Here is a 21,184-nt window from a genome sequence, read left to right as displayed (position 1 = left end):
GCAGCAGCATAGCATCAAACTGCAAAAGGCACTTCAGCACATGCTCACATGGCTGTCGAGGCAACCCTGTCCTCACAATAAATCCAGGGTGTCAGTGAACACAGCCCCCAGACCACCTTTTGGTGGAGCAGGAAATTGCCGTATTCATTTTAGAGTAGGTCATACACATGTAAATGATTTTTAATTACATGCAAGGTTGGGGATGTTCATGGTACATCTGTTTTCATCTGCTGTCAGGACTTGTTAAAGAACTCCATGTGTCAATGCTTTAAATAAAACTAATGTGCCTGTTCCTAACTGTTCATTAACAGCTGAATATATGAACTCATGAAAGTAAGGTTATATCAGCTGTCAGTCCTTTGGTGTATCTTAAGTTCCTATTCCTCCTTACTCTCTCTTTTTGGTGGGAAAATCAAGTCCTTAAGAGACCCTTAGAAGGATTAAGGTACGATTTCATCACATCGAGTTGGGGAATTAGAGAAAGAGGACAGAGTACAACAGCATGACTTCAAGGCCTATGTTTTCATTTTAAGTAAGTGTTCAACTTCGCAATGTTTATGACTTTTTAGCTGCGAGATTACAGCTTAAATCTGCACCACTGAATCATCTCCAAATCTGAAGCTGCATTTTCTTCAGCAGAACTGCTGATGGTAACACTGCCTTACTTCCACTGCTCTCGTAGCTGTCAAAAGGCTGGATATATAGTCAGCAACAAGGGACTTAAAATAGCTAACAGAAATGTTAAACTTCAGACTAAGCATCTTCTTTTGTCTGCTACTAGACACAAGTGCACAAGACCTATGAAAGTTTGCAGCTTGCTGCTGCAAGGCATAGAATCATTCCAGAGAACACTTTTGTTCAAGAACAAAAACATCTACCCAAGGACTCTAGTTAAAAACATCTGATTACAATCAGCAACTGCTCTAAATCTGGTTTGTGATAAACATATTTTTACTCTTCTTGCATTGGAAGTGTGTTGGAACAAAGTTGCAGGAAAGGCTGTAGACCTGTGTGGCTCAACGAAGCTCGATACCAACTACTTTTCTTTGTTAGAGGAAAGAAAAGAGGGAACATCCTTCTTCTCATGTCAAGGTTTAATTCTGAGGTATACGACGCTGGATTTACAAAGGTAAATAAAAATACATTCTGAGAAACAGCAAGTGCCCTACTTAGCAAGACAGAGGGATTTCACACTCCAAGGAGCTGAGAAAAGAAACTGCTTACAGTATGAAAAGTATTTGGGGGTCTGTCTTTGACATGGGCTTTGCTATAACAGATGATGAGAAATGTGCAGCAGTGGAGCAGAGGAAAGACAAATACTTAGGTGATAAAGATAAGACAGGACAACAGGTATTAGATAAGGCTTCCACTTGAACAAATTATTTGAGACATTATCATTATGATCAGAAGTCAGAAGCAACTACTGTTCCAAACACTGCTCAGGCAAGCTACATTGCCAAAATTAATTACACAGCTGTTGAGACAGACCTCAGCTCGAGCCTGCTGATGATATGGGTAAGTTTGCATATGCTTGTAGCAACCACATATAAATGAAATCCCAGTAATACAGAAGGACTGGAGTGGTACAGAAGAGTTTTCCACATCAACTGTACCTGATAACAAAAGCAAATGCTATCACCTGGAGTACAGTGCACATAACAGTTTCTACAAGTATATACTCTACAGTTAATCTGCAAATTTTGTCCTAAATATGAATTTAAAAAGCCAAGTACTAATCATATGCAGGCAGATTTAATGACTCATTGCTGCAATGGATTTAACCACAAGTGCTGCTCCTGCCTGCCATGAAGATGTCTGGCGTTCCCTCTTGGACCCATTCCTCAGGAAGGGCGCTCTTTCACAGATCTGTGATACAGAGAGCTAAACTAAGAAGTTAAATGAGACTTAAAGAATTTTAAAAAAAAAGTGCTATTTTGTCACACAAAGAATAAAATTCCAGGAATTTATTGCTATATGTATGCTTAATCCATTAATTAATCTTACAGTAGTCATGAAGTGCCAAACTGTGTGCTACATTTAACATTCCATGTATTCCCTTCCAAATGCCATTTTACAGTGGGCGTACGAAACAACGCAGCAGTGGTCACGAAACATGGCTTGAGCATCTCTCCAGAGCTTAAAGACAAAGATTTGTGTACAGGCTGAATAACAACATGTCAGCTAACAGGCCACTCAGCAATTTTAACAGAAATATCTTTAGGTGGAAGTTTTGCAGCGTTAAAATTCACAACTCAGACTAAACATTCTCATCCCCACTGTAGAAACAAGATAAATGCAAAGAACAAGAACTATGGTAGGTAAATGTCACACGCAGGACCCGCTTCATTTCTGTCAGAAGCAAAAATTGCTAATTATAAGCAAGGACAAGCCTAGCAGGGTAAGGCTGTCAGCCTATATTAAAAACATATACCTCAGAGGTTGGCAGTGGAACTCTATTTACCACCTTGACTTTTTTTTGGTAACATACAAGTTCTTCCTCCCCCCCACACTTTATAAATCCCCTTTTATTTTTATTATACCTCCATATTATTTACAGGACTTCTAAAGATTAAGTACAAACTAGTATGAAATTAATGATAGCTTGCTTTTCAAATATGTATCCCATGGCTAAATAAATACCAAGCCAATCCAACAGCGTGATCTGGAGTTATGATTCAGAAGCTTGTGTATCTGTGATTCCAGTTGTTTTTTCATTAGCTGCAGAGGATTCATTTGATCTGTCGACAATTGTTGCCCTGGAAGATGGAGTAGCACTATCCAAGGTGAGTGCAGAGGTATCCTCTACATTTTCACTAGAGCCAGGGTTGACGGAAAAGCTTCCAGCTGAAGTAATAGAGGGAAGCAAATCTGTAGGCACTGTAGATGCCTCTGTGACCAAAGGAAGCATAGGAACACACTTGGGTGGCATTGATAGAGGCGTTATTCCCATTAGATGCAGAGGTGGCAAGGGGGGAAGGGGTTGCAAACCTAAAGAGAAAAAGGGGGGGAAAAAAGGCAGTGAGCTGCTGCACACTACAGACAGCTCAAATGGTGTTTGTGCAGCACTGACTCAGCATGCTCATTTCAAGCCTGACACTTCAGATTTCAGAATTGAAGAATCAGAGTAAATTCAAGGTTGCTTGTACCTCCCCAGAAGACTAGGTATTTAATGCATGAACACTGATGATTAGGTTTTTCTGGCTTTCACTGAAACTGCCAGAAACAATAAGTTAACAAAAACCATATTCCACACAAGCTTCCAGTACCTTTTTGCTTGCTCCATGAGCACCTTCAGCAGTTTTGCTGAATTCAAAATTATAAATCTAATATTAGTTAATAATTCTGGCATTCAGTTCAGGGAGCTCCAATCTCCTCATCTATCCTACAAAGAAACACTTAATATTTTCTTTTACCCAAAACCAATAAACTTTCACTTTTGGCACAATCTCTTCTGAGATATAAATCAGGTAATAAAAAAATGAAACATCTAAACACAGACACAGGTTTAGAATTAGTTTATCTAGATACATATTCCTCATCTACCTGATCTGGGCACTAACATCCACTCCCATCTCAGGCAAGCCCTTAATTTATCCCCTTCAGGACTCCCCCAGATGGGTCTAAATTAGACTGTCAAGGATAACTCTAATTACAGAGTTTGCAGAAGCACATACCAGGCTGTATCATTTCTGGAACAATCTGTGGTGCAGGTAAATTAAGTTTGGACAGATCAGTCAGGTTAGGAAGCCCTGCTGGTAATGGCATCAGACCTAAGAGAAGAGTGGAACAGTTACAGCTGAAAATTTAAAATTGTCTCTTTCTGTTTCTTAGATCTTGCTGATAATTTAAAATGTGCTTTATCTTGATTATAATTTTTACATGGAAGAATGCAAATTCACCTGCATTTCAGCTTTTAAAGTCACACAGTGAGAACAGATACCTACTGCAGGAATTCTGGACTAGCAAATACATAATCCCAAACCTTTCAGATTTTTCTGAGGAAAGCAGAATCTTATTTCAGAATTAGAAGGTCTGCATTCCAAGTTCAGCTTTCAACAAAGGCAGTTGTTTCACCACAGCACTATACCAGAAGTTCCCCGTTCCCAATTTGAGTGGCAAACAATGGTAACATGATTAAATACAAGTATTCCCTGATCCCTAATATTGATTACTCTATTATTAGTCTTTTCTACTTAGTTCATGACTAGAGTTAATCACAAAAATGTGTAACAAAAGGCAAGACAAAGGAACTTTCAAAGTCAGAAAAGACTGAAAGTAGAAGAGAAACATACAGTGAATGCAACACATGCCCTCCCATCACTGTGTTTGCTATGGAACATCCTTCTGCTCCTGAATTTTCCACTTTAGAAGAGCTTCATTTCTGGGACAAGGGCTCTATTTGTACTTTGTGTTTCGTTCGGAAAAGGCTAATTCAGAAATAAACTGTTGATACTACAATATCAAGATAGAGAGGAGAAAAGTCTTAAAGCAAGGCCACTGTATAGAGATTTTGATTAAAACCCAGCCATCTTTACCTACCCTTGAATTCATTTGCCATGAAGTCTGACATAATCTGATTCAAAGAGCTTTCAGGTCAGCTATATGCAAATTTGATTTGTTGTTTTTTTTTTTTTAATATCTGAAAAAAGCTGAACTTTATACAAATTCACTCAAATTTTAAGCCTCCAGTATATTTAGTAAGAACAGTTTTACTAAGACGTCCATGCAAATTGCTAGAAATATTCAATTTTCTTTTTAAAAAAGCAATTATACTATTCAGAGAAAAAGGTGAACAGAAAACTTGTATTTGCAGAGTTTAGGGAAGGAGTGAATTAGGCAGCTGGGGAAGAAAAGGACAGTAATGGAACAGCAGTGTTTGAAATGTTCATTATTATCAGGAAACAACCACACTGTAGAAAGGCTCTTACTTATATTATACCAGTTTAAATTCCTATATAATTCAGAAACAGTAACTGCAACATAAATTCTATATTGTTAGCCCTGTATTTATACTAGGAATAGTGATCAAGCTGAGTATTTAAAAATAGGTTACCTAAAATGTCGCAAATAGCAAAGCAAAACCTTCGTGAGAACTCCTGAATACTGCATCCACTGTGCAGGGAACCCTAACAGGTAAACTCGTGACTCTTGTGCCACGTCACTCCTCTGTGCTACAAACATGCTGCGAACTCCAAGAAAAATAGTTCTTTACACTGTAGAGGTTGTATAGAGAGAGATCTTACATGAAATGCATAAGTTGTATGAAGTTATACCTTACCCAAAAAGCAGTGGAAAAGGCAGGTCTCTTCCCTTGCTCCCGTAAGATTTTTGTTTCAGAAATGTTTGAAGAAATTTTAGCTACTCACCTGGTAATGTAGTTGCTGGGTTAACTGGTGGCACAGAGGTAAGGGACTGACTGACTTGTGGTGGTAATAATGGAACTGTTGGAACACCTGGTGGGGTACACAGGGAAACAACATTGATTTTAAGCATACAACACTTCATCTTCTTTCCCTAAGGAGTATAAATAAATAATTGCTTACAGAAGAATTACTATTTTCCTTAACATTAAAATGCTGATAAGCCAAATAGTGTTCTAAGTAATACACATGGTATTTTTAATAGAAGTTGTTTGCAAGTGTTTTGTGAGCAAGTAAGGCACAAATCCAGTACATTAATCTTTTTTGTTAAGAAAAATTTAGGAGAAAGTTTTATTCTCTCTTCTGCCTTCTATTCAATTAATTAGAAACATCTGTGAGAACAAAAAAGTCAGAAAAGCCATACACTTCAGGTCAATACCACCTACAATACCAACCTGTGCTGAGAACATTACTGACAGTAGTTGAAGGTGAGCTAATAGAAAGTCCTGAAAGACTCTGCTCAAGGCCTGCTGACCCAGGAGGAAGGGTGGTTGAGGGATTAACGGATGATAGCTGAACCTTATTGAAAGAGAAGAGAAAGTTGCATCATTAGGGTTTGCTTCTACATGAACCAAGAGAGGCAGAAAAGCACTAAACATCATAATCCATTTTTATCAAGCCGAAGGAGAGGGACCACAACTTACCTCTGTGAAACCATCTTTGAGGGGACTGAGAGATGCACTAGGCAACTGCCCTGGGAGAGAAATTTTCTTTCCCTCTTCAAATGGGCGAGTAGGTATCCTATGCAAATATCCATAACCAATGCCACATCCTAGGCTTTTAAAATATGAAGATTTTTAAGTCAGGTGAGTGACTTTACAACTACAGACTATAGCAAGCAACACATGAACAACTCAAGACACCAACAAGTTGCAAGGCAAATGCTGTACAACCTTCCCCTCCTGCCCCCCATTGCCTCACTTTCTATGGAGAAATAATCAATACAAAACAATTGAAAGGAAATTCTGTAGCTTTAGCAATGAATCCTCAGCACAAAATAAAATTCATTATTATTTAAACCAAGCAGGTATACAGCTTGGAATTCAACTCACAGTTGTTACTTGCAGTGCTGTGTTCTGGCTACTCAAAATACTTCAAGGATAGACCACAAGCTAATGACTATTTGGAATTTAATGCAGAAAGAACCACTGAACTTTATGCACTTCTGCACTAGCTAATTTACTGATTTACACCCCTCTCATTAGTAAGTGTGTCTGAATTTCAAGTAAATATATAATTTATTAGAGCAGAAACACTTTTGATATAATAACACTCTTTCCTTGTCTTTGTAGAAAACTTAAACCCAGCAGTTTTCAGGCTGGTGCTATAAGAAAGTTGCCCCATCCCCCTGTAACACATTGTCTCCTTACCTGCCTTCTCCACCCCAGGCAGAATTTGGAGTAATCACCACTTCCCGACAATTATCTGTGTCTGTGTTGTACACATAAAGTTTTAATGGCTTTGCTTCGTGCGTTTCAATAAGGGAAAAGAGATCTTCAGACTGCATAAAGATAAAAATGAGTAAGGGCTTTCTTGTCCTGATTTTATCATTTGGCATTAGATCAATCATCCTAGTCCTGACTTTCTGTAATGGACTCCGGTAACAGCCACATGTTGCAGTTTCCGCAGTGCTGCTGTTTTATCAAAAGGCCAACTTTAAAATGTGTTTTGCTAGCACAACTCAAAAGACATGGCACAACCCAGATTTCAAATCTGCTATGCAAAATATTAATTTTAGAATACAAAAGTTTGTATCTGACTTCATGAAGACATTTAAGAGCAGTTCTTATTTCCAGGATTGCCTTTAAGAAGAGGCACCATGCCAGAGAGCTCCTTCCTCTGTGCACCTGATTTCCATTCACACTGAACAGAGACAGAGCCAGGTATGTTTCTAACTGCCCAGGAACAACTGGGTTTTTAGTTTTAAAAAAATAAAGACCTTATTTTTTATACTTACCTCATTCATGACAGTATCTGCTCCAATGATATAGTCGCTATGAGGTCTAAGTCCAGCTAATGCAGCAGGAGAATTTGGCTCCACTTCCTAGTTTTAAGATGGAAAGTTACAAAACACTATCTAAGTGTCAGGGTATAGCAGAACAGACAAATATGCACTTCACACAAGCTCTGCGTCAGACAAACTGGTCAAGTTTTCAACACAGTAATGAACTAATGAAACACTGGCTCTATGGGAGTCCCTTTCCATATGGTTCTGGTGTTGTACCAAATACAGCATCTTTGAGTACTGTACAAACCCATTCATTTAAATACAAGACTTGACAATATAGTCACAGATACACATTTGTGTGGGAAATGAATTTGTAGAGATTTCTCAAAGCCTAACAGAAGGCTCAAAGAAGGTTCAAAATTCTTCCCAAACCCAAAATCAATCAAAGCCAGTTTGATCAATGAGACCAGTTTGATCTCATGACTTGTTAGCTACATCCCGTGCAAGTTACTTTTCAACAGAAAGACAGAACCACCAGTAATGAGAGCACTTCCAAGTCCATACGTACCAAGACGTGCCAGACGTTTTCATTAGCCCCATCAAAGCTGCAGAAGCGAATGCTCACTCCCAGCAGGCCCTGCCCACCCCACATGTTGCTAGGGGTTACAGATGTTTCTCTCAGTTCCAGTGTTTTGCTACTGTAAACAAGCATTTTTACAGGTTTTTCAACATTTGCTTTCAGCAGGTCCTTGAGAGTGTCGTTGTCTTTATTCTGCGAATGTTTAAAGAAGAGCTTGGGTCAGCGTTTGACAGAACAAGCATTCGGTTCTACAGCAACACTTGTATTCCAAAGGTGCTGACACTGCACATTACCACAACATGTATTAACAGCTGCTTTGTAACAAGTTTCCAGTCCCTTCAAAATTCTAGAATACAACTCCAGAAAACCCCTGGGACTTCACAGTAACAGGTTGTACTTTCCAAGTCCTGAAACACTTCAGTTGGTTCGGAGGCTTTCTTGAATCCAGGCATACCGGCACAGAGCTTCCCACAGCTGGCTTTTTCCACTGCTATGATGGTCTGTTTTTTGACGATAGCTCTGCTTGAAAGCTCCCCCCATGCCTCCCGCCCAGCCAACAGCTCTGACAGCAGCTTTTCCACCTGTTTGGACTATGTGAAGTCTGTGAGCTCTCATGGAAGCAAACAGAACTAGGAGGGCACTAGCATAAGCCATGAGGGGTGGATCAGCAGGCAGTTCTGTCTTGGTGCAGATGTCTGCATAGAGCATGTCTGTCTTATCCTCCAGCTGAACTCAATAGAACTGTTCTATAGGGTGAAGGAAATCAATTTCTGATGTGGTCTGCCTTCCTCATTTTAAAGTAAGAAGAAATATTTTATATACATTTATATAAAACAAATCCATTGGTTTACCTATAAGTATTAGATTACAACACATTGTTTATATTAAAAGTTATAAAATAGCAACACACTTACCAATCTTGAACCATTAATGGACACTATAAAATCAAAGAATGGCTCCAATCCAGCTCTATGCCCGGGTGAGTTTTCTTGTACCTAACAAAGTTAAACAAGAATTTAGTAAAAGTGTTCCAATGCTGATTCATAGATTAGAATTATATTTCTACTTTTGCCAACTGTAGTTCTAGAAGCTACTAATGTTTTGACGTATAATTTTAAAATATTCAAATATAATAATATCATCTTTAGAACCAAAAAATCTCTCCCTTAAAAAAAATAAAATAGATTTCAAAAGAGTTAGTAATGTATAAATTGAGGAATGACACAGCAGTAGCCACTTCCTTGGAAAAGCAGTGCTTAACAGTTGTATCAGATAAGTTGTAAGTATTTGTTTCAAGAAAGGAGATTATTCCAAAAGGACAAGGTTAATGAATTCTGAAAAGGTTGGTTTAAAAGTACTATCTTTCCACAGTAGTACCAACATTGGACCTTGCTTTTTATCTTATGCTTACTAAAGGAATAGGAGAGTCACATCTGTAAGCACAGGTTGTTATCTAGTGATTAAACATCACCTGGTGACATTCTTGAGACACAGAGGGCACCTGTACAACCAGCATTTCATTAACAGACCTTCAAGTTGCAGGAAAAGAGACACGTAAATTTGCAGCCATGGCAGCTCAAATAATTCAACCACTCCACTAAAACAAGGCCTACGTTTTGGATACACACTACTGCCAGAAGCTAAAAGTATGCTTTTAATTCCAAATGGAGTAACTGAGAGACATTTGCCAATGTTATTTTTTCACTATTGCTTGCATTGCTGACAATGAAAAGTAACTCTAACATGGCTGTCAGATTTTTCCTACAGCTTTTTTGGCAAGGACGCTTTCTGAGAGGAAGCTGATTCATTTTACCCACCGGCTTTTTCTTTTATGTACTACAATCACCTTCCAAAAAGATCTAAAAAACATTACCCTTTACAGTGTGGTGCCTTACATTACATATTGTTCTACCTGACAGAAGTGGTAAAAATGAATTTTATTCTGCAGGAACTGAATTTTCTTAGTATGACTTATCTAGAACAAAATATTCTAATATGGACTTTTAAAAGTGCTCGATTACTAATAAAACTGTTCTTCTAGAATTTTACTTATCTCTGCTCAACACGTTCACAAAATCAGAGCTTGGAAAAAACTCAGATTACTTGTGGGTAACAGATGCCCAAAGCCTAGAACATTAGTCACATAACCTAAGTCTGGAATTAGTAATTCCAGAATCACATCACACACACATTGATTGCTGTCCGAGATTTGTAAAGCAGCAAAAAAATATGAAATCAACAACATCACAAAGTAATAAGAATGAGGCAACAATAACATCCCCAAAGTCCACATTTATAATTTCTAACTAGGACTTGAAGTGTGTCTGTAAAAGACATCTCTTTGAGATGTCTGTATGCTCCTTGGAAATAATTTCCCACAGCTGGGGTACAGGTATTCTCCCTCTCCAAAAATTAAGTGTATGGAACCACATCTCCCAGTCACCAAATATCCTGCAGTCCCTCTAACTAGATCCAAACTACTGCCTCAACCTGGCTGTTCCAGGTGCCTCTCACCAAGAACAACCAGAGACCAGACACCAAACTGTGCACCAGGTAATAAGGTAAAAGTACAAGCTAAGCTGCATGGGGCAGACACCCTGGCTCCAGCTGCACAGAAACTCCCAGCACATTATGGATGTGGCTTTGGCATTTGTGTACTGTTTCAGCTCATTTAACTGTAGATATTCAAACTTGCAATAATGTATGGTTACCTGAGGACAGCCTCCATAAACAGACATTTTAGCTTAGGAGAAAAGCCACAGAGGCACTAAAATTCACTATATGAATTATTCTCCCCAAATGTACAAAGCATTTACTTACTACATTGAATACTTGAGACCTGCCCGCCAAAGAGAGGCTAAACAGTTTTGTGAAAGGAGAATTAAAAAACTGTCCTTTCCTATAGACATGATCCATAATGGTATTCTCAGACTGCAGTTTCTCTTTTAATCAAGTAACTCAAAATATCCTCTCCTTTCCTGGGTTTGAGTAGTGATTGTAGGATGAATTTACACTGTTTGTTGTTTTTCCCTCAGTTTAGAGAGGTGACATGAAAATACTCTTAATAACCTCTCTCTCTCTTATTCTATCATCTATTGCATAGGTCATACAGGAACTTAGAGTTTATGTTTTTAATGAACCTGACATGCAGGCTTTATACCAAAATTAAATCAGCAGATGGTTTCAGAACTTTCTGGGAAAACAGTTTTAAAGACGTAACATGTGTTAGTTAAACCTCAGCATTAAAAATCAGTACATCTAGCATAACACATCAGATTTTTGGGACTGGATACGTGTCATGGCCTTGAAATTATGAAAGGCCAGACTTCTCCTCATTCAGAGATTTTCCTCCATTTCTAAATGAACTTCTTTGAAATGAAAAACCAAACTCTACCAAAATCACAACAATCCCCCTGCATCCTGACAATATCCCTCCCTAATGACCTCCAAGAGATTATATCCTGAACACTGTGAACCAAGAGTGGCCAGTATTCAATAGAGCAACTTTTTGAAATGAGACAGAGTATATACAATAAATGAGAACTACATATGTTCAGCATCCATCAATATCAAGCTCACTGGCACCTGGGATGGATAAATAATTTACTTAGAATACCAAATCTGTGTTCTGCCCCAAACTGATGAAGGGACTGAGAGAGTTTCCAAGTTCCAAATGATTTGTTTGCAGAAGGTATCTTCAGATGTTGAACTCCTTGCCCCAAACCCATCACAATCCTGAACACCTCTGCATGGTTTGTTTCTAAGTGGGCATGTAAAAACTACCAGGAAGCTGTAGCTGAAAGAAATCAAACTCTTATATTTGTGTCAATCACACCTCAGAAGCAGGTATCGCATCCCTTCTGTCATCCTGCCATGCACAGGTTGTCACAAAGGTTCCTATTTCCCTAGCATACCTTCACTGATAGAAAAGCACGTTTACACCTGGCACTCCCAGAAATGCCACCCAGAAATTCTGAGCTCATTCCACGTGAAAAGTCTCCCCGTTAAAGAAGTGATATGCTCAGCCCTGCACAACAATGGCACTGACCCCATGGTGATTTTGTCACATCATCTTACTTTCAGTCACTACCTGCCCAATTCATCACCACCACACAGTGCCAAATGCACAACACAGCTCTCTGCTCCAAGCCCTGTGGCCAGGATTCTCTTCCAGGAGCTACAGCAACAAAGGATAACCAGGGACCTTAGAAAATACAAGGACATAAATTATTCCACCTCTATTAAGGACGGAGATAATAAAGTTTCCATGGATACATACATAAACTCTGTGCCTCCTGAGCAATTTGGCTTTATGCAGCTTTGCTGGGTGCCCCAAGTAGGTACTTAGTAACTTGCCTTTGTAATTGAATAATTGCTGAGAAATAACCAAGTAATATCATTTACAATAGATGCTACTGCAGGCAAGATACCATCCCCAGCAGCTTGGGACGCCCGAGTCTCTCAAAGCCAGCTGTTACTTCAGAAATACAAGTCACAGACCCGTATGGGTAAATGCCATGATTTTCTAACAACAGAGACAAACAGTGGCACAGAAAATGCAATTTTCTGGCAATGCAATGCCAGAGCTATTTAAGAGCAAATTAAGAAAACCTCTATCCAATGCTGAATATCAGAGGACAGAAAATGGCCTCACACAGTGCTGCAGGGTTTCAGTTTCTCACCAAGATGACAGTAGGGCTGCTGAGTACATAGAACACACACTGATTTCACTTTTAATTCACTCTCAAGAATTAAACAGGAAAAAGATTTCAAGGTCAATACACCAATTTTAATTTGCAGTACTGAAAAGATTTTCCTGGTAAATACATGAAGTTTTCTTTGCTGAACACTGTTACCAACACTATCATTCTATGCCTACACCTATACATTGCACATTATATATTTTAACAAGTGTGCTCAGCAGCACAGTGGTCACAATTCAAAGCTCCAAGACAGCAGTGCAACTGCAAATTAAATTAAGCATTGAAATGTGCATTTTTCAGAGGCAGATGAAAGTTCTGACCACTTCTGAAAGTCAGCTACCTTATAGTAGTTTTTAAACTTTCAGAAACTTAGCTTCAAGCATTAAATACACAACTTCCAAGGCTTTCTTTTTTCCCCACATAAGAAACTCTTCCCAGTATTCTACTTTAATAGCAAAGAAATACTGAAAGGTTTTTTTGTAGTTCTCCCATCCACTCCTTAAGTGGCAGTAAAATTTCACTATGTATCATATATAAGCAATTCCTGTTAGATCTATAGAATCTCTTTGATTTCTGTCAGTTATTTTAATACATTACATTGTATAACTGAATTTAATTTCTTGATGAAACAGTTTTCAAGAAAACAGATTCTATCTGTGTAGGTAACCTTTTATTTTAGCACAGAAAATTTAATTTAAGCTTTTAAAATGTGAACCTCCCTTAAAAGATCACTTCACACAGCATGTTTGTATCACTGTTACAACAAACTGAAGCACATAAACAAGAGTGGGAAATCTAAACATGAACAAGAGTGGGAAATCTAACCTTTGGGCACTGCTGCTCAGTATCTTTTAGGGAGAACACCACGTAACATGGCAGCATTCAAATTTCTCACACATAAGAATTCTTACATAGAATCTTACAACAATTTAGTTTGGAAAAGACCTCTATGATCATTGAGTCCAGCCACTAACCCAGCACTGTCAAGTTCACCATTAAATCTAACTCAAAGGCCACATCTACACGTGTTCTGAATGTTTTCAGGGACAGTGATTAAACCACTTTCCTGGGCAGCCTATTCCAATACCTGGCCATCCTTTTGATGAAGAAAGTTTTCCTAAAATCCAGTCTCTAAATCTCTCCTGGTGTAACCTGAGGCTCTTTCCTCTTGTTTCATCACTTGTTACCTAAGAGAAGAGGCTGACCCCCACTTTGCTGCACGCTCCCTGCACAGCTCCTACACTGGAGCTGTGGAGAGCCATGAGGTCTCCCTGGAGCTCCTCTTCTCCAAGCTAAACACCCCCAGCTCCCTCTCACAGCTCTGGAGTTGTGCTCCAGAGCTTCTCTGGACCTGTTCCAGAGTCTTCAGGGTCTGTCTTGTACTGAGGAGCCCTGAACTGGACACAGCACTCGAGGTGTGACCTCACCAGTGCCCAGTACAGGAGGACAATCACTGTCCTGGCCCTGTTGGCCACATTATTCCTGATACAGGCCAGGATGCCACTGGCCTTGGCCACCTGGGCATACTGGCTCATGTTCAGCTGCTGCCAACCAGCACCCCAGACTTTTTCCACCGGGCCACTTTCCAGTCACTGTGCCCCCAGCCATTGGGATGTTGTGACATCATCTACTAGCTGAAGAAACTGTCAGGTCATTACATCAGCCTGGGCAAACTACAGCAGTTTCACGCTGCTGAGCAAGAAAATTACTCAAAATTTTCCTTCATTCTGTTTTGAAGAGCAGAAACAAACACATACTGAGCAATACACAGAGTCAGCCAGTTGGTCTAATCAGCCATACACCTTATGATAAAGGAAACTTGAGAACTGCTTCAAACAAATGACTCATTACTAGGTCTACTTATGAAGAGACTTGGGCAACAGAACACTTGGCAACTTCTTCTCCCTCTTACCAAAAAAACTCCCCAAAAACCCACAAAAACAAAACAAAAAAAACCCATTTACATTTTAATGTCTAGAACACCAACAATACAACCCAGAGCAACTTCTGCTGTCAAGTATGCATATGATGAAATTATTTTCCTTTGACAGTGCCTCAGCTCTGGAGGGTTTCTAATTCCTGTTCCAACTGCACTGCTGATAAAGCTCACAATGAAAGCAACATTGCACTGAACATCAGCAGAAGTAGCCAAAAGAATTAAGTAATCTGCAAATCTTACATTGAAAATTAATGATGGTATTGTTCACTTGCTGCATATATTTCTCTTCCTGTTTAAAGTGAGCAAAGAGAGAGGGACTTTTTACTAGTTTTGTGGGGAGACAGCATGTACAGTCTAAAAGTCTCACTGTAAAAAATCTGTAACTTGCAACAGTCTCAGTCTGCTCATCCATCTGGCAACTTGTGCTTGACTCCTACAGTCACACTGAACAATGTAAACTCTTTGTTTCACGGCCATTTAACACATATTTTCATTAATCTGCCTTACCCAAACAATTTCTTCCAGTAATTGAAAAACTTTTTCTGACATTTCTCTAATTTTCCCACAGTTATGAAATCTTTTAAACAATCACTTTACATTATTTACAGAAGTTTGGTGTTATCAAAGAAATCTGATCTTACTCGAATTAGATCTGTAACACTACTGCTGTTTTCCTTCTACCATTCTCATTTACTTCACTAAAGTACTGAGCTCAGAAGGAAAATGTACTTGAGAGTAAATTAGAACAAAAAAGCAGTTTTGCTTGACCCCAAGTTCTACTGAAGGTCAATCCATGCAGGCAGAGCACTTGCAGAGCTCCTCTACCAGTGCGAGCCCAAAGCTGTCTGTAACAAACTCACTACAGAATGGCAACTGAAAAATTAAACTTGGAAAACATATAGAGGGAAATTCTAGTCACATTCATGCATGCCACATGCATTTCAATAAAAACACCCCAAATTATACCTGTTAGGCTGGGATCATGATACAGTTTGAGATGCTTGTCCACAGACAAATAGTAATCACTCTAGTAATTACCAGTAATAGTAATAGTGGCATCTCAGGATATCAGTAAGACAAAGCAGTGAAAAATACAGCTATCAGTCATTTTAAGACAGCAGGCAGGTCCTTTCCTGCATTTGATATTAATAAGAATGTCCTCTTGGAAATCGACTCCTTTAATGTCCACCTCTCAATTACATTTACAAAGAGTGGCAATCAAACGCTGCAATTTTGACTCAGAGCAAAAACATTACAACAAAAAAGTGCCTAAATGAGAACAAAAGTCGCCAGATCCAAGCAAGATTACAAGCAAAAAGGAGTAGATTCTACTTAATAAAAGAGATTAATCTCAATTTTTTAACATGCTTTAATCAAACAGTATGAACTCATAAATCTGATATAACTGATACTCTAACTGCAAAGTACATACTGGTTTTGCAAATCTCCAAAGTAAAAAGTTAATGAAATTTACATTGTACTGTGCTAAAAAAAGAAAAAAAGTCTGCCAGTTTTACCAACCTGCACGATAGTTTCTGTGGGGGAAAAGGGGAAAAGAAAGTGGACTAACATAAATTAGTAACACTGGACTTCTATATACCATTAATATTAAAAGGGAGGAAAAAGTCCACTGTGACTTTAGTCCATACATAAGTTTTAACAGAATGTATGGATTTGATTAGAACATCAGTATGCGCTTCTCAAAAGCAGAGAACTTATCCAAAAGGCTCCAATTCCACCAAACACAGCAGCCCAGCACGGTACCCAGAGTGAGCGCACTCACGCTCCGGCTACAGCGCCAGGCACCGGGTGTGGGCAGGGAGTGACTCCAGCAAAGTCCCTGCACCCCAGTGCCTCAGATTCCACAGCACGACTGGGAGCCGTCCTGCTCCCTGAAAGCAGAAGGAAAGGCTTTCAAAGGCCTGTTCTCAAAACCTCAAGAATGCAGCCTAATAAGGTATTTTGTATTTCGCATGCAAGGTTTTGTGGCCACAATGTGAACAAAACTAACGTAACTATGAAAAACAGTACTTCCACGGGAGCTGCAGCCCTCAGGTGTGCCGTCATGTGAACACCTTGATCCGACAGCCCTGAACTACTGCGGCGTGGCAGCAGCTCCACTGCGCTCCTCCAGTCCACGATGCCCGACGCGTTATCCCTGGAGCGCCTCGGGGCCAGACTCGCGGGCTGGGGCGTGAACAGTGTCTGCTGGAGGAGAGGCGGCCTCGCCCTCCAAGGCTGCCCAAGCCCAGCATCGCGTCCCCTGCGCCAGCCCGCCGGCCTGCTCATACGGAGGCACGACCCGGCGGCACGACCCGGCCCGGGGATTTGTTTATTCTGGACCAATTCTTCCTCCAGACTTCCCCGGTCCGGGAGCGGCAGCGCGGGCCCGGCGCACCTCACCGCTCCGGTGGCCCCGCTGCCCAAGCGCGTCCCCGGGGCCGAGCGGGGAGCGCGGCGGGGCCTCCCCGGGAGTCCCCGGGCAGCTCCAGCGCGGCCCCGCGGCGGGACAGGCCCCGCGCCCACGGGCCGCCGCCGGGCTGAGTGTCCGGGGCGCCCGGCCGGGCGGCGCCGCCCTTACCCGCAGGACGTGGTAGCCCTCGGTGCCGCCGCCGGGGATGTCGATGCTCTGCGAGGCGCCCATGGCCGCAAACGCGCCGCGACGGGGACGTGGCACCGCGCGCTGCCCCCGCCCGGCGCCGGGCGGGCCCTACGGCGGCCGCGAGGGGCCACGGCCGCGCGCTCCTGTCTGGAGCCGTGCCGCCCCCTGGCGGCCGAGTGCGGCGACGCCATGTGCGGGGCGGGGGCCCGACGGGAAGAGCGAGTTCATGCCTTGGTGTTAGCTGCGGGAATAAGGTGCGGTGCGTGTGTGCACGGAGCATAACGGTGGCAGGCGATAACCTATGCTGCCTTCTCTACTCCCACAGCTCTCTGGAGCTCCGAGCGCCGCTCCCCGTGCGAGGCCGAGCCGGTCGGGGCTGCGGGGCGGCGCCGGGAGCGCAAGAACCCGTCTGGGAGCTGGAGCGGGAGCGGGAGGAGCAGCGCACCGGTACAGAGAAGCGAGAAATGCTGCCCAAGGGCCGAATCTTGGATGAAGCCGTTTCAGGCATGCACCGCAAACTTCAGCGCGATAACGGGGCCGATCCTCGCTGCCGGCGCTGTCGCGGCACGCAGCAGCAGCAGAGACCTCCGGAGCGGGGCGAGGCGCTGCCTGCGGGACGGGGCGCTGGCTGCGGGACGGGGCGCTGGCTGCGGGACGAGGCGCTGGCTGCGGGACGGGGCGCTGGCTGCGGGACGGGGCGCTGGCTGCGGGACGAGGCGCTGGCTGCGGGACGGGGCGCTGGCTGCCGGACGAGGCGCTGGCTGCGGGACGAGGCGCTGGCTGCGGGGCGAGGCGCTGGCTGCGGGACGCGCCCCACGCCCGCAATGACATCCTGCCCCGAGCCCACGGGAGGCCTCGGTGCAGCCGGGGAAGGCGGACGGTGGGTATCAGGGAGCACTACGAATCTCAGATTCACGTCTTCCCTTTCCAAGAGTTCTTTGTTCCTGGAAGGCCTTTTCACAGCTTGCCCATGCAGACCAGTGCGTCCTGGTTCTGATCCCGCAGACCTCCAGAGAGGTGGCCTCTTTAAGGAATGCTCCTGTCACCGGTCTTTTAGTGATGCAGAAACACTATTTGTTAGTGAAGTGCTAAAGTGTTAAAGATTCTTCATGGAGTATGGAAAGGATATTCAGATTAGCATACTTCACTTCTTTTGGACTCATTTCCCTCTGTATTATCATAGTGCTTCACTGCTTAGTCTCCAAAGCCTCTGTTCACCGTGCTTGGGACTGACCCCAGTGCTGCCTGCAGAGATGACCAGCCCCTTTCCACCCTTAACCACCTCACTGTGCTCAGCTGTTTCCACTGGAGCAGACAGGCAGTGTTTCTCCAGGCACTCTCATCGGGCATGGCCAGTTCTCTTCTCCATCTGCACGCCAGTTCAGGCATGTTTACCTCCCTACATAGTGTCTCTCCTCATCAATACAAGAAGAAATCAACTCTAGGATATCCAGAAATTGCAATGCAAAGTAAGAAGGCAAAATGAATAATACAGAAATAAGCTATATCTTTCAAGAATTTCTGTGCTCTTGATATAGTATGAGAAATTTGTTGCTGTGAGCTGATAAAGGAAGTCAAAAAACTCTATCAGCTTAGGCAAATCTCATGCTTCTGTGCACACTCCACTTAGATTCAGGAGGGAAATCCCAGGCATGTTCCTTTCTTTCTTGCTATCAGAGGTTCATACAGACAGTAGTATAGCACAGTATGATCCAGAGACAGTAGCTGTGATTCACTACCCTTTATCCAAAGCTTCCTAAAAGATCCATAGCTGATGGCAAACTACCAGCCACTGTCATTCTTTTGCTGCTTCTGGCAGAATGGCTCCTGTATGATACCTCTTTTTGTGCTTCCAGGTGTCAATTTTGTGGGTTGTTTATAAGGTTTTGTGTGTCCACGAGGCAGATGCTAGCCAGATGTTGTCCTCCTGGCAGACTGGCTCTGTGATGCCAGCCCATCCTTTGCTGAAAATTGACCCATGGGTGAAAACCTTCATCTGGTGAAGGCTTCTCTAGAGTATGTTCAATTTCATTGCCTTGCCTTTGGACTGGAAGACTTTTGAATTACTGTGTTAAGAAAAAACCCCACAACTCAAGCCAGTCTACAATGGTTGCTTCCCTCCCTGGCCAAAGTCACATAAATTCCAGAGCATTTTTAGACTACACAGTAAATTCCAGTGACAATTCTGTTTCCCCAGAAATTATGAAGAAATAAATGGCTTTAGTGCCAAGAAACATTTCATTAATGGCAGGCATTTTCTACTCAGAGTTTATGGTCAGATGTAATAATTGTGCTTCACTAAAGACACGAAAGCCTCACTTCAGCACGTTGCACACCTTGTCCTTAATCCTCATCCTCTCCTCAGCAGAGACAGCAAAATAGACACTGCAAAATACCTATTAGAAGTCCCTTCCCATGTCATTGAAAACTGTAAAGAAAAGATCTAAAATTTTATTTCTTTGGAAAAACAGAAAAACCTTTATAGTTCTGCCCAGCAACACCAGGACCAAAAAAAGTATCAGTGTTTTGCCATTAAAAAGTTGCCACGTTAATGAATATGCATTTGAAAATCTGTGATGTGAATACTAGCCTTTCACACACTTCCATTTGGCCTCTAAACATATAAACAGCCTTAAAACTAGGATTGGCCAAATTACACAGTGCTGATTTTATGAACCTAACTTCTAATTACACAGCTCCCAGTAAGTAGCAAAGCCAAACCCACCACGTACAAACTTAAAGGTGAAAAAACACCCCCGTCTTTGGCAGCAACACTTCCATGGCTCAATTCTGCTCCTGTGACCATTGAGAGGCGTCTGAGGGGCTGAGGAAGAGCACTCTGGCAATTTGCAGCAGCTATTGCATCCAACTATTTGTGAAAGGAAATACAAATTATATCTACTCTAACTGCAGTTGCAAGACTGAAGTGTGATCAAAGGAGGAATGCCCTTCACATTTCCTAAAGGTGCTAGTGGTGAAACAAGGCAACAGATTTTGTAGCTCCTTGAGTCTGCTCAGACATTACACCCTCTGAGACCCAGTCAGTACCATTGCACCAGCAGTCAGTCTTATTTTCACAGCATCAAAGAAATTCCATTTCCCTCTTCCTCAGGAGGTCTGTAGACATTTCATGCCTGCATGTGATAAATTCAAAAATAGGCAGCTATGTTTTGTTCTAACCATCCACTAAGAAAAATATTAACTCTATCCCAGCCAAACCAGGACAGTCACTCAAGTCAGCCCTTCAGAGAAATCTGAACCTGGCCCCTCACTGGAGACATAAACTACATACATCACTGCAGGACCTGGAATTCTTTTCCTTAAGAAATTTTGCCTTACCACAGCATCTCAGCTTTCCATTAAAGCTGCTATCACCCTTTCTGGGATAGTTTCACTTCTGCAAAGAAGGATGCTACCTAGTTATCTGTCAATTCCCATTAAGGGCTTTACTGAAATACACAAGTTTATTTGAAGAAATACCTTTGAATTTGATCCAATGTTCTATGGCAAAAGGCTGGTCTGTAAAAAAAACAAATAAATTTTAGAACCCTCTTAGATAAAAAAGACAAATCTTACCTAAGAAATAGGGAATAAGATTGCCTGAAAGTATCCCTTAAGACCTAATGACAACAAACCCCATTTGCAGAAATTAACTAACAAATATAACCTACCTGTTCTTTTACATTTGTATCTCAGCAGCTGCATTTCAAAAGTAATTAAAGTTAATGAGCTGTGCTTTATGGTAGAATCATGAAAACTTAATTGGAATAATTAGTTGTGAGATAGCAAGTGCATCTTCCTGGCTAACAATATGTCATCATTTGATAAGAATAATAATGAATTTAATAAATAAAGCAGGGCCCTTCTAATATGTTAATAAAATAACAAAGTAGAAGGCGCACGTGCAAATGATGAATTATTAGTTTAGAAACTGCACACAATTGTCTGAGGAAGATGGAAGGGGAAGTGGCCTTCTTGAAACTGTCAGCTAC

At 41.7% G+C, this 21,184-nt stretch overlaps 1 protein-coding gene across 2 annotated transcripts; it reads right to left on the bottom strand.

Moving 5' to 3' along the window:
* Nucleotides 1–1,743: 1,743 nt before the first annotated feature.
* GORASP2 (golgi reassembly stacking protein 2) lies at nucleotides 1,744–17,325 on the bottom strand. 2 transcript variants are annotated; one of them, XM_068195848.1, is made up of 11 exons: nucleotides 17,172–17,325; nucleotides 8,863–8,943; nucleotides 7,937–8,140; nucleotides 7,378–7,464; nucleotides 6,791–6,921; nucleotides 6,065–6,197; nucleotides 5,816–5,939; nucleotides 5,367–5,453; nucleotides 3,675–3,770; nucleotides 2,641–2,988; nucleotides 1,744–1,886 (listed from the first exon to the last, which is right to left on the bottom strand). In XM_068195848.1, exons 1-10 carry the CDS (start codon nucleotides 17,232–17,234, stop codon nucleotides 2,669–2,671), a joined length of 1,326 nt encoding a protein of 441 aa, XP_068051949.1. In that variant the 5' UTR covers nucleotides 17,235–17,325; the 3' UTR covers nucleotides 1,744–1,886; nucleotides 2,641–2,668. The 2 variants fall into 2 exon arrangements, with proteins under 2 accessions (XP_068051949.1, XP_068051948.1); XM_068195847.1 differs by lacking the exon at nucleotides 1,744–1,886 and having other exon boundaries at nucleotides 1,950–2,988.
* Nucleotides 17,326–21,184: the final 3,859 nt, after the last annotated feature.

The sequence above is a fragment of the Anomalospiza imberbis genome, chromosome 7, assembly GCF_031753505.1.
Source record: "Anomalospiza imberbis isolate Cuckoo-Finch-1a 21T00152 chromosome 7, ASM3175350v1, whole genome shotgun sequence".
Lineage (NCBI taxonomy): Eukaryota > Metazoa > Chordata > Aves > Passeriformes > Viduidae > Anomalospiza > Anomalospiza imberbis.
Note: the sequence above shows the minus strand (reverse complement) of the source record. Positions and strands in the feature narration are given on the sequence as shown.

Excerpts from the sequence above, each read along its gene's own strand:
- GORASP2 (XM_068195848.1), bottom strand. The coding sequence starts at position 17,234 with ATGGGCGCCTCGCAGAGCATCGACATCCCCGGCGGCGGCACCGAGGGC. Across the intron at positions 6,922-7,377 it reads CAGATACTGTCATGAATGAG|TCTGAAGATCTCTTTTCCCT; the intron begins GTAAGTATAAAA and ends ATCTTTATGCAG. Across the intron at positions 5,454-5,815 it reads CAGTAATGTTCTCAGCACAG|GTGTTCCAACAGTTCCATTA; the intron begins GTTGGTATTGTA and ends GTACCCCACCAG.